Source organism: Hemiscyllium ocellatum, chromosome 9 (genome assembly GCF_020745735.1).
Source record: "Hemiscyllium ocellatum isolate sHemOce1 chromosome 9, sHemOce1.pat.X.cur, whole genome shotgun sequence".
In the NCBI taxonomy this organism is placed as follows: Eukaryota; Metazoa; Chordata; class Chondrichthyes; order Orectolobiformes; family Hemiscylliidae; genus Hemiscyllium; species Hemiscyllium ocellatum.
The window spans coordinates 55,828,929-55,854,783 of record NC_083409.1 but is presented as its reverse complement, the minus strand read 5'-3'; the positions used below and the strand labels follow the sequence as shown (position 1 = coordinate 55,854,783).

Genomic DNA, 25,855 nt, shown 5'->3' with positions numbered 1-25,855 from the left:
GTGACCTTCTTGGGACATTACATCGGTCATGGAAGGTGGCTCCACTGCATTCAAAGATGAAAGCCATCAAAGAATTTCCACGACCAACCTCAAAGGAAGAGGTGCTTCGATTCTTAGGACTCAGCGGATTGTATTGAAAGTTTGTTCCAAACTTCAGCAGTGTAGTGGCACCATTAACCAATTTGCTGAAGAAGAACACAAAGTTTCAGTGGACAGAACAAAGACAGGGGGCATTCGAACATTTGAAAGCCAATATTAACCACCAAACCAATTTTAGATACACCAAACTTTTCAAAATCTTTTAAAGTTGCCATCAATGCTAGTGACATAGGAGTTGGTGCTGCACTCCTGCAGGAAGATGAGGATGGGATTGATTTGCCAGTTGGTTACTTTTTGAAAAAAAATCAACATCCACCAGAGGAGATTCTCCACAATCAAAAAGGAACTATTGAGTTTGGTACTGGCCTTACAACATTTTAATGTGTATGTCACAAACAATGTGTCGGAGATGGTTGTGTACATGGATCACAATCTGCTTACATTTTTAGAACACTTTAAAGACAAGAATAAGAGATTATTTCGTTGGAGTCTTATGTTACAGACTTTTAATTTAAATATCATACATGTTGCGGGTGGGAAGAATGTAATCGCAGATGCGTTATCGTGGATTTAACTGATAAGAGTTTAGATGAGATTTGTATTGATTTAATGTTTTATATACATACTGGGAAGAAATTAAGATGAAGTTATATTAAAGTTATCTGTATGTTAAGGTAATGTGTTTAAAAAGATAGAAAAAATGAAGCCATCCTTTCATTATGATGGTTCGTTTTTTCTTAAGGGGGGAGGTGTTATGAAAATGTGGGTGTACTGTACCTTTATGAGAGTTAAAAGCCACCAGTGACAGCACCAAGTGTTCTCAATAAGATACAATGCAACACAGGGTAGCTACGGTAGCCGGCTGCCTGGAGATAAAAAAACAGATTTGAATTAGGTCAATCAGTTTAAATTATACCTCGAAAAATACCAAATTCCAATCAAGTTTGAATTTAGTATATTGACAATCTTAAAAGCCAATGACACAATATGATGCTTTGGGGGTATAAGACTGAGGAGAATTGAACAGTTGGGAGTAGAATGCTAAGCTAGCATGTAGAGACTGCCCGAAAAATAGCTCTCTGAAAGGTCCCAATAGAGCAGGATCCCCAAGAAGAAGAAAAGAAGTCAGGAATACAGAGAAGAGCCGAAAGCTGCCTGGTTTTGAGATAAGAAGTTTTGTTTTATAAATCTTAATTGGGGGTTTTATCGGACTAGTATTGTAGAAGGGGAAAGTAAAAGATAGGTTTGAGGAAGAAGTTGTAAAAAGTTGTTCATTAATTATTCTCTGTTATACTTTAAATAGCTCCTGGCCTCTCAAATTTTCACAGATTGCTGCACAGGATAAATCTTTTCAGTGTTGCTGGTTTAAGTTAAGCAGGATAGTTTAACCTGCATTGTAGCAGTATGCTTGACTTCATTTGTCAGAATATTGAGTATCGGAGTAGGGATGTCATGTTCTAGCTATACTGACTATTGTTGAGGCCACTTTTAGAATACTGCCTATAATTCTGGTTGCCCTTCTATAGGAAAGATGTTGTTAAACTTGAGAGGGTGAAGAATAGATTTACAAGGATGTTGTCAGTACTGGAGGGTTTGAGTTATAGGAAATGGCTGAAGAGGCTGGGGCCTTTTTTCCCTGGAATGCCAAGGCTGGTAGGTGACCTTTATAGAGGTTAATAAAAGCATGAGGAGCATAACAGCCAAGGTATCTTTCCTAGAGTGGAAGCATCTAAAAGTAAAAGGCTAGGCTTTAAAGTTAGAGGCGAAAGATTTAAAAAGGACCTGAGGGGTAATTTTCCATGCAGAGGGTGGTACATGCATGGAATGAGCTGCCAAAGGAAGTGGTGCAGGTGGGTACAATTACAACATTTAAAAGGCATCTGAATGGCTAGTCCTATATGAATAGGAAGGGTTTTGAGGGAAATGGGGAAAATGCTGGCAAGTGGGTCTAGTTCAAAATGGGATGTATGGTCAGTGTGGATGAGTTGGTTCGAAGAGCCTGTTTCTGTGCTGTCTGACTATGGTTCGAACACATATTGTAAATATTGCATAATAAATTGTAAATTGCACAACATGGTGCAGAAAATATGTAGTATACATTGTGAATTTGAACCTGAAGTACAAATTGCAAACAAATGACACAACAGAATCAGCAATGATGCAACATATATTTTAAATATGTTAGAACAAGTCATATGCATTATTTACAGCATAATTAACTGTGACGACACATAGGTGAACCCCTCCATTAATTAAACCCAAATGCCCAGACAATCTCGCCTCTCTTCTTAATCTGTGAAAGTATGGGTGACAGAGAACTCCAAAATTCCACTTTTTAAAGAAAATAACATAAATTTATGTTTTAACTCTAAAAGTGGATGTTAAACAGCTATTCACAACTTTAAGCCCCCTTTCCCTTAACTGCTCTTTATCTGCCTCCAACTTTATAACAATATGCTGTTCCAATAAGACACTTATTAAAATTACATCAACTTAATTTCAAAACCACACAGCCACTGTCTATCTGTCTTCTTCCAGCTGAAGATGTCCCTGGGTCATCATCTTTCTTTTTCCTGCGAGTATGTTTCATATGAAAAGATACATTTGATAGAGAGTGTTTCCTAATTTCTTGGAGAGCAAGATGCTAGATCTCTAGGCTTTTCTGTCTTGATAGCAGTTGCTCTCTCTGACCAATTTTCAAAAGGTCTGCATTTTATACCCCCCCCAACATTAGATTGTCTCATTGAATTTATTGTTATGCCAACATTGAACCAAACTCAATAGGGTTTTAGTGTCTTGGGGCATAATTTAAACTAATTGGTTAAATTGTATTGTTGTCAAAACAGTAACCAAAACTCAGGCATCCCTTTCACAAGAAAATGTTACATATTTTCAATTTTCCAGTACACTCTTGCACTGCCATCTAGTCATATCGCAGGTGCTTATAATCTCTCAGTTCAGAACAACATTTACTCTCTTAAAGGTACAGTACATGTCTTCAACTTCATAACAATTAAGATCAGCTGCATATAGTGCATAAAATGTAAATATAACACACTGCATAATAGGACCTGACAATATCATAAGCTATAGGTGTATTGTTATGAAGTTGAATTGAGAATGAAAGCTGTTTTGCACTGAGAGCCTACAGGCACCTGTAATGTGCCTGACTAGCAGTTCTCAGAGTGCACTGGAAAATTGAAAATATGTAACATTTGGCTGTGAAACAAAGACCTGAGGTTTGGGTGCTGTTTTCATAACAGTTCAAATTTAACCAATCAGTTTAAAATTATGCCCCAGGATACTAAAACCCAATACAATTTGAATTTATTGTTTTTGCCAACCTTGAACCAATGAGATGATGGTGATTACAAGGTGAGGTGAGCTTTTCTGAGTGTTTGGTTTAATTAGCAGAAGGATTCATCGCTATGTCGCAACAGTATCAAACTGCATAACATTAGATTCACAATGTATATTGGATATAGTATTGTTCAGTTTATGAATGTTATGAATGAATACAAGATAGCAGTTTTCTGCACATTAATGTAAATTATTTTGATGACTATACAACTCACTATAAATGTATAATAAATTGAATGTGACCTGTGATCTAGCAATACAACAGAGATTATATGTAATAAATTGCATTTATATATTATGGCTATTTTTTAAAATTGTCTGACACAGATCAGGTTGTTCTTCAGAGAAAGTACAGGGTGGAGATGGCATTTGAGATTGTGAATTATACTGAGATAGAAGTACAGCAGATAAAGCTTCCAATTTATTCCTACAAAAATAAAACCTAGGCTATTCCTTCATAATCAATTAATATAGTAATTGCCCGGATGTCTGTAAAACAATATGACATGCAAACTGAAACACAGAACTGGATTCTAATCACTACATCTGCAACGTAGAGGGACTGGATATCTCTCAAAGTTGGGGAATGTTCAAGGATAACAAATTGTAAATTGCACAACATGGTGCAGAAAATATGTAGTATACATTGTGAATTTGAACCTGAAGTACAAATTGCAAACAAATGACACAACAGAATCAGCAATGATGCAACATACATTTTAAATATGCATTATTTACAGCATAATTAACTGTGACAACACATAGGTGAACCCCTCCATTAATTAAACCCAAACACCTAATCTTGTCTTTCTTCTTAATCTGTGAAAGTATGGGTGACAGAGAACTCCAAAATTCCATTATTTAAAGAAAATAACATAAATTTATGTTTTAACTCTAAAAGTGGATGTTAAACAGCTATTCACAACTTTAAGCCCCCTTTCCCTTAACTGCTCTTTATCTGCCTCCAACTTTATAACAATATGCTGTTCCAACAAGACACTTATTAAAATTACATCAACTTAATTTCAAAACCACACAACCACTGTCTGTCTGTCTTCTTCCAGCTGAAGATGTCCCTGGGTCATCATCTTTCTTTTTCCTGCGAGTATGTTTCATACGAAAAGATACATTTGACATTTGCAGGTGCACCCACCTCACTGACATACGCAAGTAAAACTGGTCTTTATAAGCATGATATTAAAAAAAACATTTTAGGTGTTCAATTAGAGCATAATATTATCATTCAATTGGGGTCCGTGATACTAATCCATTTGAAAACTAATCCTTCAGCAAAAAATGTTGGACAACCACTAATCTAAAGGCATGTGGTGCAAAACATTGGAGCTTGATCATTTCGGAGTCCAAATTGACATCTGCATGTATTTTGCACCCAATACCCCTCACCCTTGCACACCAAATCTTATTCAATGCCTGCCTGACACTAATCTCCAAAGACTTCAATGCCAATACAAACATAATTCATGATAAGAAGGAGACAGATTTTTAAATTTAGCATCCGTACTCAGCAAAATGAATACAATTTGCATGAATTGCATTGATTTACTGTACAAATTGTTGCTGATTGAAACACTTTCTCATTCTCATCAATAAAAATCAGATACCTTGTCAATTATAAGACATAATAATACATATTTGAATGTTAGTTGTGATGCAGTGGTAACTCATTCAGCTATGAGTCAGGAGGTTGTGAGTTCAAATTTCACCCCAAGGGGTGAGCACAAAATCTAGGTTGACATACTAATACAGTACAGAGTAGCTAGGGATGGGAAATATATGCTGCCCTTGCCAACAAATCCCTAACTTGTTTTTAAAAAGAAATCTGCTGAGGGATCTATGCATTTCTGGACGTTCAATTTTTCAAATGAAATGTTAAATTAAAGCCACATTTGCCCTTCAGACAGATATATAAAAATCCCATGGCAGTTTTTGAAGAAGACAGGGAGGTAGATCTCCTGGTGTCCTGATTCCTCCTTCGTCAACATCGCAATATTAGATTATCCAGTTATTGTCATGTTGCTGTTTGTTGGTTGCTTGTTATACATACACTGGTTGTCACAATTCTTGCATGTGACTACGCTTCAAAATATTAAATTGCCTGCAAAGTATTTAGTGACTTCTTGAGATTCTGCAAGTAAATATAAACGTAAAGCTTTCTTTGGCCCCAATGGATCATAATAAACTGAACTAGCTATTTGGTGTTAAGGACGTAGGTTTGCTCACTGAGCCTGTAGGTTTGTTTTCAGATGTTTCATCACCATACTTGGTGACATTTTCAGTGAAACCCAAACACATAGATAGAAAGCGGGCTACACTCCCAGTGCTTCATTCAGAGGCTCACTGAAGATATTACCTAGTATGGTGATGAAATGTCTGAAAATGAACCTTCTAGCTCAGCGAGCAAGCCTACATCCAGAACCTCAACTTGAGCTACAAATCTTCTCAAAACTTGCTACTTTGTTAAGTTTACGAATTAGTTATTTCACTTGAGTTTACTTGAGTGTGATCACTTGATAAACATGCTGTCTGTACACTGATGACATTTAGCTCTCATCTACTTCACTTACACTGTCAGACTGCCTGTCCAACATTCTCTCCTGGGTAATTTTATAATATCAAAAAGATCAAGGAAATCATCTCCACAGCTCCATTCCCTCCCTCAAATTGAATGGCTTTAGTTAAAATGAATAAGTGCTTTTTGAACTAAGCTGAATCAATCTCATATACCTCTCCATTGCAAAGAACATATCCAGCCACTTAACATCATTTAGCTCCAACCTACTTAAATGTAACTTTGTTAGTTCCAGATTTGATTATTCCTTCCCAGATGACTTCCAGCTCTATAAACATCAGTCTGTCTAAAGCTTACTTATCATCTCACACTGAGGGTGGTGCATGTATGAAATGAGCTGCCAGAGGAAGTGGTGGAGGTTGGCACAATTACAACATTTAAAAGGCATCTGAATGGGTTTATGAATTGGAAGCCTTTAGAGGGATATGGGCCAAATGCTGGCAAATGCGACTAGATTAATTTAGGATATCTTGTCGGCATGGACGTGTTGGACCGAAGGATCTGATTCAGTGCTGTGTATCTCTATGACTCTGTGTGTGGCAGATGGAGTTTAATTTAGATAAATGCGAGGTGCTACATTTTGGAAAAGCAAATCAGAGCAGGACCTATACACTTAATGGTAAGATCCTTGGGAGTGTTGCTGAACAAAGAGACCTTGGGGTGCAGATTCATTGATTATTGAAATTAGAGTCGCAGATAGATAGGACAGTGAAGAAGGCATTCGGTATGCTTTCCTTTATTGTTCAGAGTATTGAGTATAGGAATTGGGAGGTCATTTTGTGGCTGGACAGGATGTTGGTTAGGTCACTTTTGGAATGTTGCATGCAATTCTGGTCTCCTTCCTATCAGATGGATGTCGTGAAACTTGAAATGTTTCAGGAAAGTTTTACAAGGAATGTTGCCAAGGTTGGGGAATTTGAACTATAGGGAGAGGCTGAAGAGGCTGGGGCTGTTTTCCCTGGAGTGTCGGAAGCTGAGGGGTGACTTTATAGAGGTTTAAAAAATCATAAGGGGCATGGATAGGGTAAATAGATGAGGTTTTTTTCCCTGGGGTGGGAGAGTCCAGAACTAAAGGGCATAGGTTTAGGTGAGAGGGGAAAGTTATAAAATAGACCTAAGGGGCAACTTTTTCCTAAGAGGGTGGTGCGTGTATGGAATGTGCTGCCAAAGGAAGTGGTGGAGACTAGTACAATTGCAACATTTAAAAGGTATCTGGATGGGTATATGAATAGGCGGGTTTAGAGGGATATGGGCCAAGTGCTGGCAAATGGGACTAGATTAGGTTAGGATAACTGGTCGACATGGAAGAGTTGGACCGAATGGTCTGTTTCCGTGCTGTACATCTCTATGATTCTATTAAGAAGAGTAGTCTTTCTCACATCTCTACAGGCCAAGTAGAAACTGCTCATCTACTTTTCTGCCCTGACCACATCAACTAACCTGCAGTCTTTCAGGACCAGATAGGAGCAAGTCAACAGCACTGGATTAATAAACTGACATAAGTTAGAATTGGAATTCCATCATAAAATTAAGGGGAGTCCACCTACTGAATTGCTATTGTGAATTACCCTGTACCACGGATTAGCCTGTTTTTGCTGGACACTTAACATTAGTAATTATATTAATACATCAAATGAGTACAAGCATCGCACAGTGCACAGAAAACACCACTTCATTAGGAAAGTGTGCACGTAGAAGTTGAAAGCAGAAGGCACATGTCAGTCATTGAACAATGACCTGGAGAGCATTGTTTTCAGATGCTTACTTCCTGGTTTGTATTTTTATCATTTAATTGTATCTCAGATCTCTAGGTTTGTTGCTAGACAGTTGTGGCACAGTTTCTGTGTTTTGTTTCATTATATTTAAGAGGTAGAAGAGAGTTACATTTATTTGATATTATTGTATGTTTTTCATATTTTTTCTTTTCATCGATGACTTCTTCTCCAGAAAATCTTTGTTCACAATGCACAAAATAGTGCATTGTCGAAGAGGAATGTTGAATGAGTGGCCAAAAAACTGAAAGATAAAATTCATTTTGTAGAGTATTTCAGAATGTGAGGATATAATTACAGATAAGAAGGATGGATAGGTAAAGGCAATGTTTGAACATTGGATAATGTGAAAGAATATGGGAATGGTCATAATGAGACCAGACAGAAGATGTTTCAGGCAAATGCTCATTCCTGATGAAGGGCTTTTGCCCGAAACATGGATTTTGCTGCTTGACCTGCTGTACTTTTCCAGCACTGCACTCTCGACTCTAATCTCCAGCATCTGTAATCCTCACTTTTGCCCTGATAAAGTGTAGAGACAGATTTAGCATTTCGTCTTTGATCTAACTCTTCTTAAGAAGAATCTTCGTAAGACTTTTTCAAAGGAATCATATCAGACATGAAACATTAACTTGGCTTCTCTCTCCATAAATGTTGCCAGACCTGCTGAATTTCTCCAGCATTCTCTATAGTTGCTTCAGATTTCTAACATCCACAGTATTTTGCCTTTGTACAAACTAGCGGATTAATGACTGAGAATTAAAAGCCAAGGCATACCTAGTGTCTTACAGGCAATATCGATGATGTATACCAGGGCTGCTAAAAGTTCTCAGCTGCTGGATGTGGGATAGGGAGATGTGGAGAAATTCACTGGGTGATTATAAAGGGCTTTCAGATGGACCAGGTGAATAGCTCAAGTCATGAAATTTTCCAATTGATAAGGCATGCTTTGGGAACAAAATACTCCAAACATATAATTTTCACGTGGGGTGGAGGGTATTTTGTGGATTGTAGTCAGGTCTAATCTCCTTGGAAGCAGAACATAAGCAGTGCCAGAGAAGGCAGGCTGGTTAAAAAGCCCCCCTCAGCCCCCCAACTCATGTTCACACACCCCAAGTTCCCTTCACCCCATAGCATGTGCCTCCCACCCACTCTGATGCCCCATATAGCTATCTCCTAATAACTTGCAATGGTCTCATGCCATCTCTGTAGCCATTCCCTGGTATCTATCATGGGTACTGCTCAGGGGCCAATGTGGAAAAATAAAAGAATTCTAACAATCCACTACAACACTTACTCATACACACTTGATTATTAAAAACTGATGTTTGATAAATCCATTTAAAGCTTCTAAATTTCCACAAGTGGTTACAAACAAATACACTTTGGTTCAAACCCCACAACAAAAGTAGCTAATCCTTCAACTCTAAACTGTCAATCAAACTGTGAACCCAAACTTTCTGCTGAGATAAATATAATTTTTGAAATTCATCCAAGCATTGATAATGACATAATATCAGCCTCTGGGGAAACTTCAATGATCTCTATTGAAACTGCACAACCAGATGATAAGTTTCCTTCTAAGCTAAATGGCCTATTCATCAAAGCAATCCAGCAGGGGTTTGTTTTAACTCTCACTGAGAATGTAAGGCTTTTTTTTCATAAAGAGTGATTGAAAAGGAGTTTCACAGACCTTATCTGCCTTTCACGAGCATTTTGGTGTACTCAATCAATTCATTTATTTCCACATTACAGATTATAGCCCCTGCAACAGCCACAATGAGGTCTGTTTGAACTCAGCACTGAGGTCAAAAGGGTCCGTTAAGTTCAGATATTCATCTTGTTGAATTCCACCCCATCCTCTTTTGAACAGCAAACAATAGATCTTCAGAAACATGGGTGGACCCCCCCATCCACCATTTTTATAGATGTGCAGAGAGTTACGACACTATTAACACTGTTTTTTTCTTTCCAGACCTGCTGAATATTTCAGTTTTAAGTTCATATTTCCAGCGTCTGCAGTATTTTGCTTTTGTAATGTGAATATCAACCTTGGCTTAATTATATCATTCTTGTCTCTGAGGCAGAAAGTGTATATTTAAGTGTTGGTCTTGGATTTAATTTTGTAATCTACCTGACAATTCAGTACATTACCGAGGAAGTATTTTATTGAGAGGGATGCTGTTTCTCAGATGTGATTTTAAATGAGGACTGTATGTGCTTACTTGAGGCAGTTGTAAAAGATCCCACAACACAGCTTGTAGAAGGGCAGCACAGTATTCTTGTCCAAATTTTAGGCTCATCCACTAACAACAAATACAGTTTTTTTTGATGATTTGTCTGGTGTTGTCAGTTTGTGGGCTGTACAGTGCACACATTTTCTGCTGCATTTGCTGATTGTGACATTTTAAGAGCACTTCAGTAGCTGTGATGTACTTGGGGATTGCTGTGACATTGCATAAATTATCAAACTACATTTGTAATTGTTTTCTGGAGGCAACCATGCAAAATTCTATATGTAATCAAGAAAAGCAATTTCTATAGTACAAAATTTGTTACTAAGTTTTGGGCTTTCTCTAAACATTTTTATCTTGAGCCAAAGGAAGAGAGCAGTTTTCTTTACTAGGTTATATCTTTGAGGAGTCGATACCACTGACTTTATGGATATCACAGCTCCAGCAAATCTTTCTAGGGCTGTTCACTTTGACAGTCAATATATTAACAATGTTTCACCTTTTCATTTTTGTTGAATCCAATTTTTAAAACAAATTTACTCTATCCATATAGATTAATATTGAAATACAACATAATAGCTGTCTTCTTTTGTCACAAACACATTGTAATAATTATACTATATTCAGTTCCAAAACAATGTTTACCTTAATGGATAAGATAAATTAATGAATTTAGCACAGACTCATCCAAACCAGAAAGTCCCAAATAGATGCTCAGTTTGTGTTGAGTTCACTAATCTCAGTCCATGCCATGATAAGAATTTCATTAGCATCATAGACTAGGAGACAGGCAGCATTCCTAGTCCTTATTGCAACCATTTGCCTGCTGCAAAATGTAGATCTGTAAATGTCAAATACAAGGACAATCAATTTCAGATTGGCAAACTGCCTCATTCAAGGTCACATACATGCTGACCTAAGAAGAAAGTCCTTTTGGAACAATTATTGGATGATGTCTAACACATTCTGAACAATATCCTGGGAGTGTCAACAACTTCAGGAAAAATAATTGCAAGTTTTTTTAGAAAGGGAAAACAAGAAGCAGTTTCTTAGAAATAAAGAACTAACAAAAAAAGAATTTAAGATGATAATCAAACTGGGCCAATATCCAGTTGCACTTTAAATTTAACTGGGTGAGATTATATTTGCATTTTATAAACAAGCATCCATATCAAGTAAAACAACTGCTTGTGCTGGAGATCTGAAATAAAAACAGAAATTGCTGGAGAACTCTGATTTCTGAAACACTAGAGAAATTTCAAAGTTACCAGACTCAAAACATTAGCTCTGCTTTCATCCATCAGATACTGCCAGACCTGCTGACCTTCTTCAGCAATTCCTGTGTTTGTTTCAATATCAAGCGAGCTAATTAACTAAAATGACATTGTTGGTAATGATGCTAAGTATAGCTCCAGTCTTAAGGAGGATTAATTGTGTATATATATAAATTACTAGTCAATATAAATGTTTATAATTTACCAGTAGATTTAGATGTATAACCAGTCACTGCTGAAAATATTTCTCCAATTGTCACTTTTTTTCTACTAACCTGTATTACTACGTGTTTCTATTAAACTATTTTGACTTACAGGGTCTATTTTAATATCAGTATAAGTTCATCAAAAATAAAGTTGTTCTTCAGTTGTGAATATTTGTCAATATTACCCTATTCCTAATTTTCTCATTTGACAATAAGCTAATTGACAACAGACAAGTATTGGCTGATTATGTTCTCATCTAATATTTATACACAATAATTTTACAGCAAAACATTCTGTAACCTGAGCTGATTTTCACCTTTGGCTGCAGCCAGTTTAGGCATTGAATTTAGTTGTAATGCTCAATCGCTGCTTAGGTGAGATGGGAGAAATCTCCCCAAAGTGCATGACAGTGGACGAGTCCCTTCACTGAACCTCTGACGAGGGGATCATTCCCTGGTGGGCGATTGCTCCAGTCTTCGGTGTATTATGGTAGAGGTGGCAATCTTGAGCATATTACGGTAGAGGCCCCAGCCTGCAGTGTCCTCCGGCCGGGGGCTCTGATTTCTGCTGCAGCCGCCGCCGCCGCCCTGATCGCTGATTCTTCTGCTGGTACAAATGGCCGAGCGCCGCGCCTTCGCGCAGAAAATCAGCAGGTAAACGATCTCCCCCTCCCCACCGACTGCTCCGTAGAACCGTGGCTGCCCCTTGAATAGCGGTCGGTCGGTAGTGGAGGCCTGAGCACCCCTGGCTGCCCAGCCCAGCCCAGCCCAGCCCAAGTGGCCCCCGCTTTGTCACCCCCAGAGGAGCAAAGAAAAACCCTAGCATAGGGCATCGCATTGCAGGAGGAATGATCAATTTGCTGCAACTAATAAACTATAATGCAGGAGATAGATAATAACGAATAAATGCAAATGTTGCAGAATCATAAATGACCGATTGCGATTAAATCAGGGCAGTTTTAAATACTGTGCAAGAGCATCTTATACAATAGTAGCATTCACTATACAATCCACTGTAATGTGAGGAGATGTGGTGTGATACAGACTCGGCAGAAAGCGCATCGCTAGGCACAATGATGGGATGTGGTGTACATTGTTTTAACACTACGATGTGAAATGTAATCTGCAATCGAAACGCAGTCGGGAAGAACCCTGGAGAAAATGTCATGATGGATACAGTGTAACTCAATAGAATACAATTTTCTTCATCGTGTACTAAATATTATAAAATAAACAGCCATCTGACATGCTGCATCAATAAATAGTGTACGTTATGTTAAAAAAAGTACACGAGTAAATGGTACACGAGCAAACATTACAGTGTTGTTATTCCTGGTTCACTTTTACAATATACAATTAATGCTGTTATTCTGTGCACAGGGAAACTGGTACAGCTAATATTTAAGTGTGAAAAGTAATTGAACTGTTAAAGTATGAGTTTTTACACACGCACGAAGAGTCAACTTGAGCAGGTTTTAAATTGTTTCTAAAAAGATTGAAGTCCAGAATACACTTTTACTCATTAAATCTCAAGTAAATTTAGAGGATTATCAAGTGTGCTAATTCCAAGGCAGTCTGCAAGATATATATTTTTGAATTGAAAAAACCTTTTTAGTAACACCATTGAAACATGCTGCATTTGTGCAGAGATAAAATAATTTTAAAATGTATCTGAAAATATTTCATGTCAAGCATTTGAAAGACTTAAAATCTATTTAAATATCCATGAGTTATAATGTTTAAACTTTTTTCAGAATTATTACTTAATTTTGGGGAGGAATGGAATTTACAGTACTGTATTCAGGATTTACAGAAATTGGATCTTTATTTGAATCATTCTACATTACAAATGTGATTTTAAAATACTAAAATTTAAATGAAACAATGATGGCATTTTACACTATGCAGTCAAAAATTGGAAAGTATGTTATTGACCATGGAGTTTGTGGCTGGAGAATTTCATTTGTGGAACCGCAGGAAATCCCAGAACCCAAAGAGGTGGCACAAAAAAAAGGTCCAATTGTGGCCTGCAACTTCCGACTTGACGCATTCTGATTCTCAGCTTCTATCACTCATTTAAAGGTTATAATTTTGTAAATGATGTAAGTCTGGCATTGCTTCATTGCACTGCAACTCATTCCAAAACAACTTTTAATATCGAAGTTTAGAAACTGCCTTTGAAGAATGATTTATATTAATTCCATTTTGTCTAATAATTTTAATAATGATTGGAAGCTAGGGAAGAGTTTTATCCAAATGTAGTTTATAGAAATTAGTTGAGTAGAGGACAGCAGTACCTTTGTCTAATTCAGAATTATGCCTTTCCCATATAGCCATGGAGATCAGGATCAAAATATTTCCCAGGTCATATATTTTTGACACCCAACCTGAAACCAGTTAATTCACCAGAGAGCAGAGTCAACCTTAGAATGTTTTCAGTTGACATGACTCAACATCAAAATAGCTAATGCTTTTATCTTGACATTGAAGGCATTGAAGAATTTTGGGTTTTCACCAGAAAAGCAAGAGCATTACAAATCATCTCCTGTACATCAGATTAAATTTAATTTGTAAAACATTTTTTTCCTGAAGGTAAATTGACCCACGTAAATTATTAAATTCTCTGAAATTCTGAGTCACCTTGTTTCTATAAGTGTTTTATTTGCTAACCTTCATTATTTATTATTGCACCTGAAGCTGATACATATTGTAAACAGGGTTTAGCATGCCCTTGTTTTATACACATGAGCCCACATTCTCCATAGGTCAAATTTCATGGTGTCATTTCTAATGTTACTCTGACATAGTACTGTAGTACTTTTAACAAAAATGTTGATGTGTTCTGAATCTAACCTGGACACAATACAATATGCTTGAAATCCCTGATACAATATTCTGAAGTAGAGTATTTTTCTTCCATCTAGGACTGTAGCAGCTGAAGTAAGGAAGCAGATTTCTGGCCAATATGGTAGTTCACCACAGCTGCTCAAGAACCTCAATGTAGGGGCAAATGTTTCTCACCATTCAGTAAGTTAATTTAAAAATTATATTTTAGAATGTTCAGAAATTGTTGGCCTTTATTTTTCTTCATCAAGTATTTTTGTTAAATCTGATGTTTCCTCAGTTTTTAATTAGTAATCACACTACTGAAGAGTGTAGCTAAGCCATTAGAGAACAACAGTCTTATATTTGATCTCAGATGTATGCTGGGTTATTTGCTCCTCCATCAAGGTAACAGTAGGGCTTCTATAACCAGTTCCTAATTTTCTGTACATCCATCCCTGCTGTAAAGTACTGGAGTGTGGAGGTTGGAGGAGGATGGTTTAAGCTCCACTGTAAAGGTATCTACAAACAGTTGTGATTGTTGACAAAACAAACAGATTACAATTATTACTGGCTGAGGATAGTAACTTTTCTTTAATGTAGGGAAAGTTTGAGATTTTGGATACTTCCAAAGAAACTAAATCTTTGCTATGATATGGTTTTGAATAATCAAATTAAACTTTACAATTCAAAGTCCGAACGGTGAAATAATTTACAATTTGTAATAGGACTTCCATTTTAATGCCTAGAATTAACATGAGGTAAATATGAGTAACAAGCTGGTTATATACCACACAGAGCACATCAAACAGCACATGTTTTTAAGGCATTTTCCACAGATTTCTCCACCTTGACGTTAGTGATACGTGGGTAACCAAACACTTAGAATTTATTGAATTATTTTAAGCTAATTCAATTCTGTGACTTATGCTGGACTGCCATTATGACAATCTTTGCAAACACTGTATGTCAGCTAAGTCAACCATCAGTTGTTTTTATAGCTTGTCTCTTCTGTTGTGATTCTATCAAAGAAGGTATACTTCTGAACTGCCATTTGGTTTGCATGTTTTGGCAATCAGTAAAGTCCAGCATTTTGAGTAATTGGACAAGTAATGAAATTGAAGATAATGCCCTTAAATCTCCCACAACTAGATAAGTAATTATTGAAACAAAACAATGAAAAACTTAAAATCAGAAATAAAACAGTAAAAGTGGGCAAAAAGGATAGGTTAGTCAGTGAGTTAAAACTGAAAAGAATGCTTAAAATTTAAAATGGAAACCTGTTGACAGTACTGGAAAATAAATATGTTGTATCAAGTATGTTGTACTCACTGTTCAAAGAGTGGTCTCCTTTTTGCTGAAGAACAACGGAAATTCGAATGATTGCCTTACCAAACATCCATTGTTTTAGTGTAATAATGAACAATAATTTTAATCTTTTTTCTATTCTAAAGATAAACAGATAATTAACTCTACTGATACTCGGTAACCTGTTTCCAACGTTTTATGTTTACTGATGTAGTTGATTGGTTTGTTGAAGACATCTGCTTTATGTTTGTTCTACATGTTTCAATGATTTGTCTTAGTTGTCCAGGTTTTGTGGTCAGCGGCAAAGCAATGCTGCTCACTGCTGACTTTGAAGAAAGCTGCCCATGAAGATCTAGCGATCTCTGAAGTGTGGATTTCACCTTTTTTAATGTTAATTTGCATCTATCACCAAATAAAGGGAGTCTATAGGTGTTCAGCAACAGTGATGTTGTCAAACAGGGTAAACAGCCAATCCCATTGAATAATTCTCATAGCTGCAAATGTGTTGCTGGTCAAAGCACAGCAGGTTAGGCAGCATCTCAGGAATAGAGAATTCGACGTTTCGAGCATAAGCCCTTCATCAGGAATAAGAGAGAGAGAGCCAAGCAGGCTGAGATAAAAGGTAGGGAGGAGGGACTAGGGGGAGGGGCGATGGAGGTGGGATAGGTGGAAGGAGGTCAAGGTGAGGGTGATAGGCCGGAGTGGGGTGGGGGCGGAGAGGTCAGGAAGAGGATTGCAGGTTAGGAGGGCGGTGCTGAGTTGAGGGAACCGACTGAGACAAGGTGGGGGGAGGGGAAATGAGGAAGCTGGAGAAATCTGAATTCATACCTTGTGGTTGGAGGGTTCCCAGGCGGAAGATGAGGCGCTCCTCCTCCAGCCGTCGTGTAGTTGTGTTCTGCCGGTGGAGGAGTCCAAGGACCTGCATGTCCTCGGTGGAGTGGGAGGGGGAGTTAAAGTGTTGAGCCACGGGGTGATTGGGTTGGTTGGTTCGGGCGGCCCAGAGGTGTTCTCATAGACAGCAACTCAGAATGTTGACAGCACTGAAGATACTTTTGCCTTGTAATATAATTTTACGGGGAGCAAAATAAAAGTTGTGTTGTACATGAGTGATTAAGATAAAAATTGAAATATAATGTTTAAAATAGCTAATTTCAAAAATATATGAATTTGTTTTTCATAATTTAGAAATTTGAGATTTCAACTAATAGGTTTATCAGCGATAGAAATGTTATTCAACAGTCATTACGAATTTAAGATACCTTAGATTATACCTTATTCGATAAGATGTGGCATTTTTAAGGGTCTTTACAGTGAAGCTAATAGTTTAAACATTGAAGTAATTAATTATAGTCTGGGAGTACATAAGCAACACTGTATGTCTATAAAGAAGCATAGAATCACTGACATCACCTTCTGGATTTCCACATTTAATTGCTCATGTGTGAATTCCATGATTTACTGTTATTTCAGAGGAGTAATGATAGCTAATAGTTTTGTTGCCATTACTATTGCAAAATCCAGGCCAGTGTAATAATGTGAAGGTTACTTTTTTGTTATCACAGTGTGAGTGATCATTGTATATAACGGACAACAGGTTGGGAATGATTAGAAGTGAGGAGGAATTGAACTCTTGTCTCTTTTGTAAGGGGACTTCAACTGCGTATAAGCTGTAACACATAGGCGTACTCAATGCTGATAGTGGATGCCCAAAGTAAACTGTTCAATTTCCCATCGTGACCATGGCATTATTTGAAATAATATACTAAACTTCTAGATATTTCAGGATTCATTTCTTCAATGAGTTTGATAACTTTACAAATTTGGGAATCTGTTTTTAGAAGTTGAAATAAATAGTAAATTCATTTTCTTTAATAAATTAGACAATGAGAAAACACAGGTAAAAAAAAATCATGACTGTAAAGAGGATGGCAGGTGTGAAGTCGGGGGTGGGGAAAGAAATAATTTGTGGTGCATGATCAAAGAATTGCTATCAGTACTCCAGGATTTAGAGTTTTGAATTTGATTCCAAGGATGGTGAATGGGAAGGCAATCAGTTTGGAGCCCACTCTCAGGAAAATGATATTACTGGGCTCAGGACCTCTTCTGGACCCCAGTGTTGAGGTTTTGAAGCCCATGGGAAAATTCACCCCAAATGACTGACTGTATTTATGTGCGAATGGTTTCATAGCCAAGCATAATGTTGTCCTAACCTTGAATGGAACAGAAATTATTGGATAAAGATCACAGAAAAATGGCCAGGATGAATCTTCTTACCTAGACCAAGAAGGCTAAAATAAATTGTAGAGTCTCTAATGCCATTTCTACTGACATCAACAACCTTGTTGTAGAGCAATGTTTGATCTTATTGGCTGAATATGATCCAAAATCAACTAAACGTCAATTTTGGTGAGTTTCATAGAGGGTTTCTTTCTCCACGAACCCCAGTGAGATTTTTCATGCTATTCTCCGAAGCTAGCCTCATTACCGAGGTACCTCAACTCCATGGCATCTTGCTTATCCTGTCTTCCCTCTTGCCAAAGGTGGAAGCACTCAAGACTGAAGGGACCTTCTGGATTCCCAATGGCAGTGCCAAATTTAAAACTTAGCCATGCATCTGGTCAAGCATTACCAGCCAAGATTTGTTTTTCATTGTGCATGTACCTGGGAGAGCAACCAAAGGAAATACTTCACAGAGCACATCAGTGGCACATTTGTCAATGCATTGCTAATTAGGAACAAAAACTACACAGGTTGCCTGATCTTGCCATCATCCTATCTAACAAAGTACGTCTGTTTTCCCCAATACCCAGTGTGGTCTAATATCTTCTAATTGTTCAGTGTAGGATCATCACAGATTGGAAAATCTGCAAATGGTTAAAGACTGTCACTTACATTCAGCAACAGCAAAAATGAAGAAGGAACAAACAAAAGGTGTATTTGCATCTGGGAACAGATGGCACTGCTTGCTTTTTGAGCAATCATACTTTACAGTCATTGAATGATAATCATATCCAACTCTTTATCTATTGGAAGTGGGGGCCAATTAAGTCCTTTTGTTTTGTTTGCCTGACGCTGCATGGCTCTTGAGGGTTGTTGAGGGTGATTTTCCTCCTGCTCAATGTCCTCATCTTCCTCCTCAGAAGCCAACTGCTGCTCTCCCAGATCTTCACAGTCCATCACATCCCCTGTTTGCCTGCAACGGTCACACAAAGCACGGTATGCTAGGAATATGTGGCACATTTGTTTGGTGTGTACTGCAAGGCTTCTCCCAAACTAATCCAGGAATTGCAACCTTATCTTCAGGAAGCTCATCATCTGCACCACAGTGGCCTTGTTTGAAGATTAGCCTGCATTGTCTCTACACTTGGCTGTAGTCAGGGACTTGCATAATCGATTCATCAACCATGGTTGCAGAAGATAGCTCTCGTCCCTCCATGAGCATCCTGTGAGGCACCTGGTCCTGGACATTTATGATGACTCTTCCATACAATGGGATTAAGGAGAGCCATGCAATGCTTCAACATAGATCTTTAACATAGGAACCTTATTCTGATGAATGTAATGGAAACCAAGTTGCACAAATACCGTATGAGATTGTTAGTGCTGTATGATTATTAATACCTTTCCCCTGACTGCCCAAGCCCCTGGACTGATGTAAGATGCTGTGTGGTACTGAAAAAGCACAGCAGGTCATGCAGCATCCAAGGAGCAGGAGAATCGATGTTTCGAGCAAAGCCCTTCAAGGGCTTTTGCCTGAAGCGTTGATTTGCCTGCACCTTGGATGCTGGCTGACCTGCTGTGCGTTTCTAGCAACACACTCTCGACTCCAATCTCCAACATCTACAGTCCTCAATTTCTCCTCCTGATGTAAGATGCTGCCTTTGGCTTACTGAGCTGGAAAACCCTGTGTGAAATCTGTCTCCTTTGGTCTGACTGATGGCTGCTTCCCTTAGGCTTTGAGACATGGCCATCTGTGTTGAATCATGCGCAGTGTGTGTGTGAGGTGAAGTTGATGTATCCTGGTGCCATACACTCTTGTGGCTGATGACTGCTGGCAGTCATGACAAGCCTTTAAGCTCTGGCTGATAGAGTAAACAGCAAAAAAGGCAAGGCAAAGCAGAGATGCTGTGAGTATCCAAGTGGATGCAAGACGAGCAACCTTGAGATGCACCGTGGTCCATTCGTTGGGTGCCTCTCCTTGTGTGCAAAGTATCCTGCCAATAACATTGCTACAAGAGGTGTAGGTGTGCTGCAAAGTCAGCACTGAAGTGCCGAATCATATTTTGTGTGAATTGAAGATGTGCCACGAGGGGGTAATAGTGGTGGTACATATCTGCTATCAATATCTATAGACAGAGGTGTGGCAGATGCTGGTGCGGGTGAGGGCAATCGCAGCCCATGGAGTATGTCCTGAAATAATGGGAACTGTTGTCTAAGGTGGAGGCCAGAGGGTCAAGCAGCAAGTTAAATCACCAGGAACCCTCTATTGCTTTCATGTCAGGAATTGGCGCATGCAGTTTTTATCTGGTGACTGGAGAAGTGGGAAGCAGATATCAAAGTGGTGAGGTTAGGTAATAATTGCATGCTAATACATGCAAATGGATGCAAATAGGCAACTAAGTATTCCTAATGAGATTCTTATCTTGCCATTCAAAATTTGGTCGGTGAGTTAAATATTTTGTTTCTCAAAACAGAGAAACATTTTTCTGCTGATCTTGCTCTATCTTCTCCACTGACTCACCATTGTCCAGATCGTTCAGTGGCTTTGATAGTTCCACTATATGTCTTTCCTCGTCTGTTACACCTTGGGTTGACAACGAACAGTACCAATTCACCAAACCAAGTCACCTTGTTAGTGATTCAAAAACAGAAATAGATCTATTATATAACTGCTATGGTTTTTTGAAATGTAAATAATGCTTCATACAGAAGTTGATGAACAATTCCAGTGGTGCACATGCAGTAGACTATTAATATGATAGTTCTATAAATGTTTGAAAATGTGTAAGTACAATTGAAGTAGCTAATTATATTGAAAGTAGTTAACAGCTTGTGAGAAGTAAGTCTCAAGAGTTCACAATTATATCAACAGTAGACTGCTAATTTGGATCCAAGCCAGCTGATGAAATAGAAAACAAGGCAAGAATTCAGCATTGATAGTTGGTCTATTCAGAAGGTGCACTTCTAGATCTCTGTGGGCTTTTGCCCGAAACGTCGATTTTCCTGCTCCTCGGATGCTGCCTGACCTACCGTGCTTTTCCAGCAGTACCCTAATCCTGATCTCTGCCTCCTGACTATTCTTTAGTACTCCAGTATTTTAAATCAACCTTTGTTGACATGTTATGACACTGCTGCAGAACAGGTGGGACTTGAGGTTGGACTTCCTGACTCAGAGATAGGGACACTACCTCTGTGCTGAACGACCCTTTTTCCCCATCAACCTCTTCAGACATGTTATCACACCTCCATGACAGGTAAGTCCCTTTTATGGATATACAGTTGCTGAAAGACAATTCATCAATGCCATCTCATTTTTCTAGTTAGTCTTAACCCCAAAAGGTAGCTCTGCCATTACGTTGTGGTTGTGTTCCTATGTGACCCTATTCTGTACAAAAGTCACACAATACTAATACACTTAAAGTGTTGGCGATGTATTGCGTTATCGCCAACGCACTTGAAAAATTTATGTTTTAGAAAAAGTGTTCCCATTACAACCATTTGTGGAAGTGAGTACTGCAGATGCTGGAGATCAGAGTCAAGATTAGAGTGGTGCTGGAAATGTACAGCAGTTCAGGCAGCATCTGAGGAGCAGGAAAATCAACGTTTTGGGCAAAAGCCCAATTGCGTTAACGAAGGACGCCCTATAGCGGAATTACCAGTAGTTGACATACCATTGACATCTACTGCAGCATAGGGTAGCATGGTCACTCAGTGGTTAGCACTGCTGCCTCACAGTGCCAGAGACCCAGGTTCGATTCCAGCCTCAGGTGACTGCCTGTGTGGAGTTTGCACGATCTCCCCGCGTCTGTGTGGGTTTCCTCTGGGTGCTCCAGTATCCTCCCACAGTCCAAAGATGTGCAGGACAGGTGAATTGGCCATGCTAAATTGCCCATAGTGTTAGAAACATTTGTCAGAGGAAAATGGATCTGGGTGGATTACTCTTTGGAAGGTCGGTGTGGACTTGTTGGGCTGAAGGGATACACTGTAGGGAAGCTAATCTGTAGTCTCATTTAGTATCAATCAGCAATCAACCATTAAAAAAAACACCCATGAGCAACATTTTTAATGAACAAAGTTCTGTTCTTTACAGTTTAAACAAAAGACCATTGAGTATAGAAATTGGGACACATCATGTTGTAATTGTATAGGATGTTGCCGAGGCCACTTTTGCAGTACTATGTATGGGGCTGGTTGCCCTACTATAGGAAGGATATTATTAAAATGGAAAGGGTACAGAAAAGGGTTACGAGGAAGTTGCTAAGGCTGGAGGGTTTAAATTATAAGTAGAGGCTGAATAGGCTGGGACTTTTTTCACTGGGGTGTAGGAGGTTTAGAGGTGACCTTATAGAGGTGTATAAAATCATGAGGGGCATAAATAAGATGAATGGCAAAGGCCTTTTCCATAGAGTGGGAGAGTTCAAAACTAGGAGGCATATTTTTAAGGTGAGAGGAGAAAGATTTGAAAGGGACCTGAGGAGCAGCATTTTGTGTTGATTTGTGTGTGGAATGAACTGGAAGCGGAAGTGGTGGAAGCAGGTGTAGTTACAACATTGAAGAGACATTTTGATAGGTACAGTTTAGGGGGATATGAATCAAACACAAGCAAGTAGGACAAGTTTAGTTTGGGAAACCTGTATGGCAAGGATGAGTTGGACCGAAGGGCCTGTTTCTATGCCATATGACCCTATAACAAAAATACGTGCTAAACCACAGATCTTTAGAGATGAGCAAAATTGATAAATAGAAGATCTTATAAAATAGCCTTGCATGCGTAAACATGACCCGATGGTTTTTTTTATACTACCAGTGTATCTTCTGTGATGTCATGGTATGGCAATTTTAAATTTATTCTTGGTATATAATATTCCTTTTTAAAAAGACTGACTGTTTTTTTCCAACCTATTGTTCTCATTTTTCTAAAGATGCTAACTTGAATTACAGTACCATAGCGACTGGCCATATTTTAGTCACTCATGTAAATGACAGTTCCTGTAAAGTACGCTCTGAATGTCGATTGGCAATTGACATGTGGAGTGCACAAGTGTGCACATTCAACAACCAGTCTGAGAGCAGTGATTGGGAGTAGAAAGAATTGCCAAATTTTATTTTCCTTATTTAATTTCCATCATAACCCAAGACCACAATCTAATTGCATTTCTACACTATGCATTACCTTGGCTGAAATCTCACTCCTCACAAACCAGAAGACCAATCTGGTATTGGCTGACATGTGTGATTTATTATACACTGGCTAAAATTGTTGAACCATCCACAGAGTGGAGTATCACATCCTTTATTTCTTGAAGAGAAGATTTATATGTGGATGCCTTATTTCCCATTTGCACATCTGTGAGAAAGGACATAATGATTTCACTAATTTTAGGATTTTAATCAAGTCGGACCAGTGAATTCCATTCATTTGACCTTGGATTTAGCTTTGCTAGAAGCTGACTATGAAATGGGTCACATGTATATACCTTTTCTAAATTGATTTGTTCCCTCTATAACTTCTAAGCACTTGGCAAAATTTCACCAAGCTTGAGATGGTTTCTTTTTTCCTTGAAAGCTCATGGGGCTTTTTGACAAATGTGAAATCATTTAGATTTTTGTTTGCTAAATTAATTTGACTCTGCACAGTTTGAGAGACTGGGAATAGAATATTATGCACTGTATTGAATCTGAGTGATGCTTTAAAAATTCTATTGATGATTTTCTGATAAAGTCAAAGATTTCTCTCAACCGTTTGATCACTCTCTTGCATTGTGAACTTGTACTCTATGGGCTGAGATAAATACTAGTATTGCATGAATGCAGTTAATTTTTTTATAATGTTATTCCTGCAAATGTTAAGCCTGTATATGGTATCTTAATATATGAACTTGCATTATGATTGAACAATATTTTCTATATAGTGTTAATCTGTATGCCCCATCTAAATATTTGCACATCTTTAACAGTGAAAATATCTTAATCTCATTTTTCGGTTTGGCTTAAATAATGACTGTTCATTGAGAAATTCTGATTTGTTCAAATGTTTGACAGGTTTAAGTATAAGTAACCAAAGCAGCATATGCACATTAAATCCAAATAAGTCATCTCATTTCTAAAGTGAGCAATTTAGTGCAGAGAAAATGAAAAATAAACCAAGCAAATCACTGCAATTATTTGTTTCAGACCCTTTCTCTTGATGTCTGACCCAGTTGAGGTGATGCTAAGAATGTAATACATGCAATAAAATATGGTCATTGTTTAATAAAATAATCAACCGTATCGGTATCATTGTGTGTATTATGTCCGAAATTTCTACAGTATAGCTTGTTTCGAGAGACTTATATTTTCTAATGGTTGGATTTATTTTCTTCTTGAAAATTAAACTTTTCTTTTGTAGCTTGAGTTCTTAACCTTGGCTTTTTTAACTTGCACCCAAGTTCTGTTCATCTATTACTCTTGAGTTCACTGAATTACATTGGTTTCCAGTCCAGCAAAGCCTAAACTATCTTTGTTTTAAAACAAAAATACCAAACTGAATCATGTCTTTATTATACATTGTTTCCCTTGGATTTAGGCCCGATTTCAAAACACTCTGGAGTCCTTTTATTATACAACCTTGTTAAATTTCAGAAGAATAAGGGTCATATAACCCCACACCATCTTAGTCACCAAGATTGCTTGTTTCCACCCAAGAATCATTATGGTTACTGTCATTGCCTTATCCTATTTGTTATTAAAACCTTTGCCTCCACTCATCTGTGTTAATGCTCTCTTGCCGAGCTTATACTTTGAGCTCTATGGAAATTTGATATAATTCACAATTCTATTGGTCACTTCATAACTCTCACCTCTCACTTTTGTTCATCCATCACCCTGAACTCACTGACTGACACTGGCTTCCATCCATCAATGCTTGATTTCAAAATTCTCCTTCTTGATTTCAAACCCCACTCATTGCCTAGCCTTCCTATTCCTTGGGTTCTCCTCTACAATTGTCAGTTCTCTGCACTTCTCAAACTCTAACCTCCTGTGCAACCCTGATTTTAATTTTCCACCATTGACAGCTGTCCCTGCATCTCCCTAGATCTTCAACTCTCAAATTCCCTTCCAAAATCTGTCTGCATCTCTGCTTCTCTCTTTGTAATGAACAAATGATGAGCGGTTGAATGGGCTTCCCTCTTTTCCTGCTCTTCATTTGATCACAACAGGATTTTTAAAAAAATCAATGGATATGCTTGTCAATTCTGCGAGTGTTTAACTGTTTATGTGTTGCCACAATAAAAGACGTGATTGGTTTTCTTGAGTATTTTTATAAAAGAGAAAAGGAATGTTTTATTGATTTAATCTGGTCTAAGTAAAATGATTAAAAAAATGCTCTTTCACATGCACACAATCAACGTTTATATGCTGAATACAGAGTGGGAAGGACGAATTACACAAGTTAGAGTCCAGTAAAATTGAAATTATTTATTATCATAAATTTAGTGACTTGGCAGACCACAGGTTGAATTCAGTGGTTTTGCTCTTTTCACTTGGTACTCCTACTGCTTCTGGTGTTTAAAGCTGTAGACAACTGACTTCTCTGTTCTTTTGGAGTTACAGTGTTGGGTTGGTTAATCTTAAATCTGTCTGTAGTACTTGTACTGTCAAGATCAGTAGGCACGCTTGGATAGCGAGAACAAGTGTTTCTCAATTGCTTGTCCAGTTCTACAGATTGGTAAAAACACAAAAGGTCAATTTTTCATATTACCTGCTCTCTTCAACTGCCAGTGATCCAAATAAAGTCATGGTTATGTATTCCAGTCACCTGGATCATATAATGTGATTATGTCTGAACACATTCCTTTCATAGCCAGAATCCCATTGCTCAAGTGATGCTAATGTTTAAGAAGGGTGGTAAAGACAAGCCAGGGAACTATAGACCAGTGAGCCTGACCTCAGTGGTGGGCAAGTTGTTGGAGGGAATGTATTTGGAAAG

At 38.0% G+C, this 25,855-nt stretch overlaps 1 protein-coding gene across 10 annotated transcripts in view; it reads left to right on the top strand.

Annotated features, from left to right (window-relative positions):
• The first annotated feature begins 12,065 nt into the window (after positions 1-12,065).
• dock7 (dedicator of cytokinesis 7) overlaps positions 12,066-25,855 on the top strand; it is a 166,290-nt gene continuing 152,500 nt past the window's right edge. For all 10 annotated transcript variants that reach the window (XM_060830360.1, XM_060830359.1, XM_060830358.1 and 7 more), the window contains exons 1-2: positions 12,066-12,189; positions 14,460-14,562. In XM_060830360.1, coding sequence (XP_060686343.1) covers positions 12,152-12,189; positions 14,460-14,562 — 141 coding nt within the window. In that variant the 5' untranslated portion in view covers positions 12,066-12,151. The remainder of the gene's footprint in view (positions 12,190-14,459; positions 14,563-25,855) is intronic.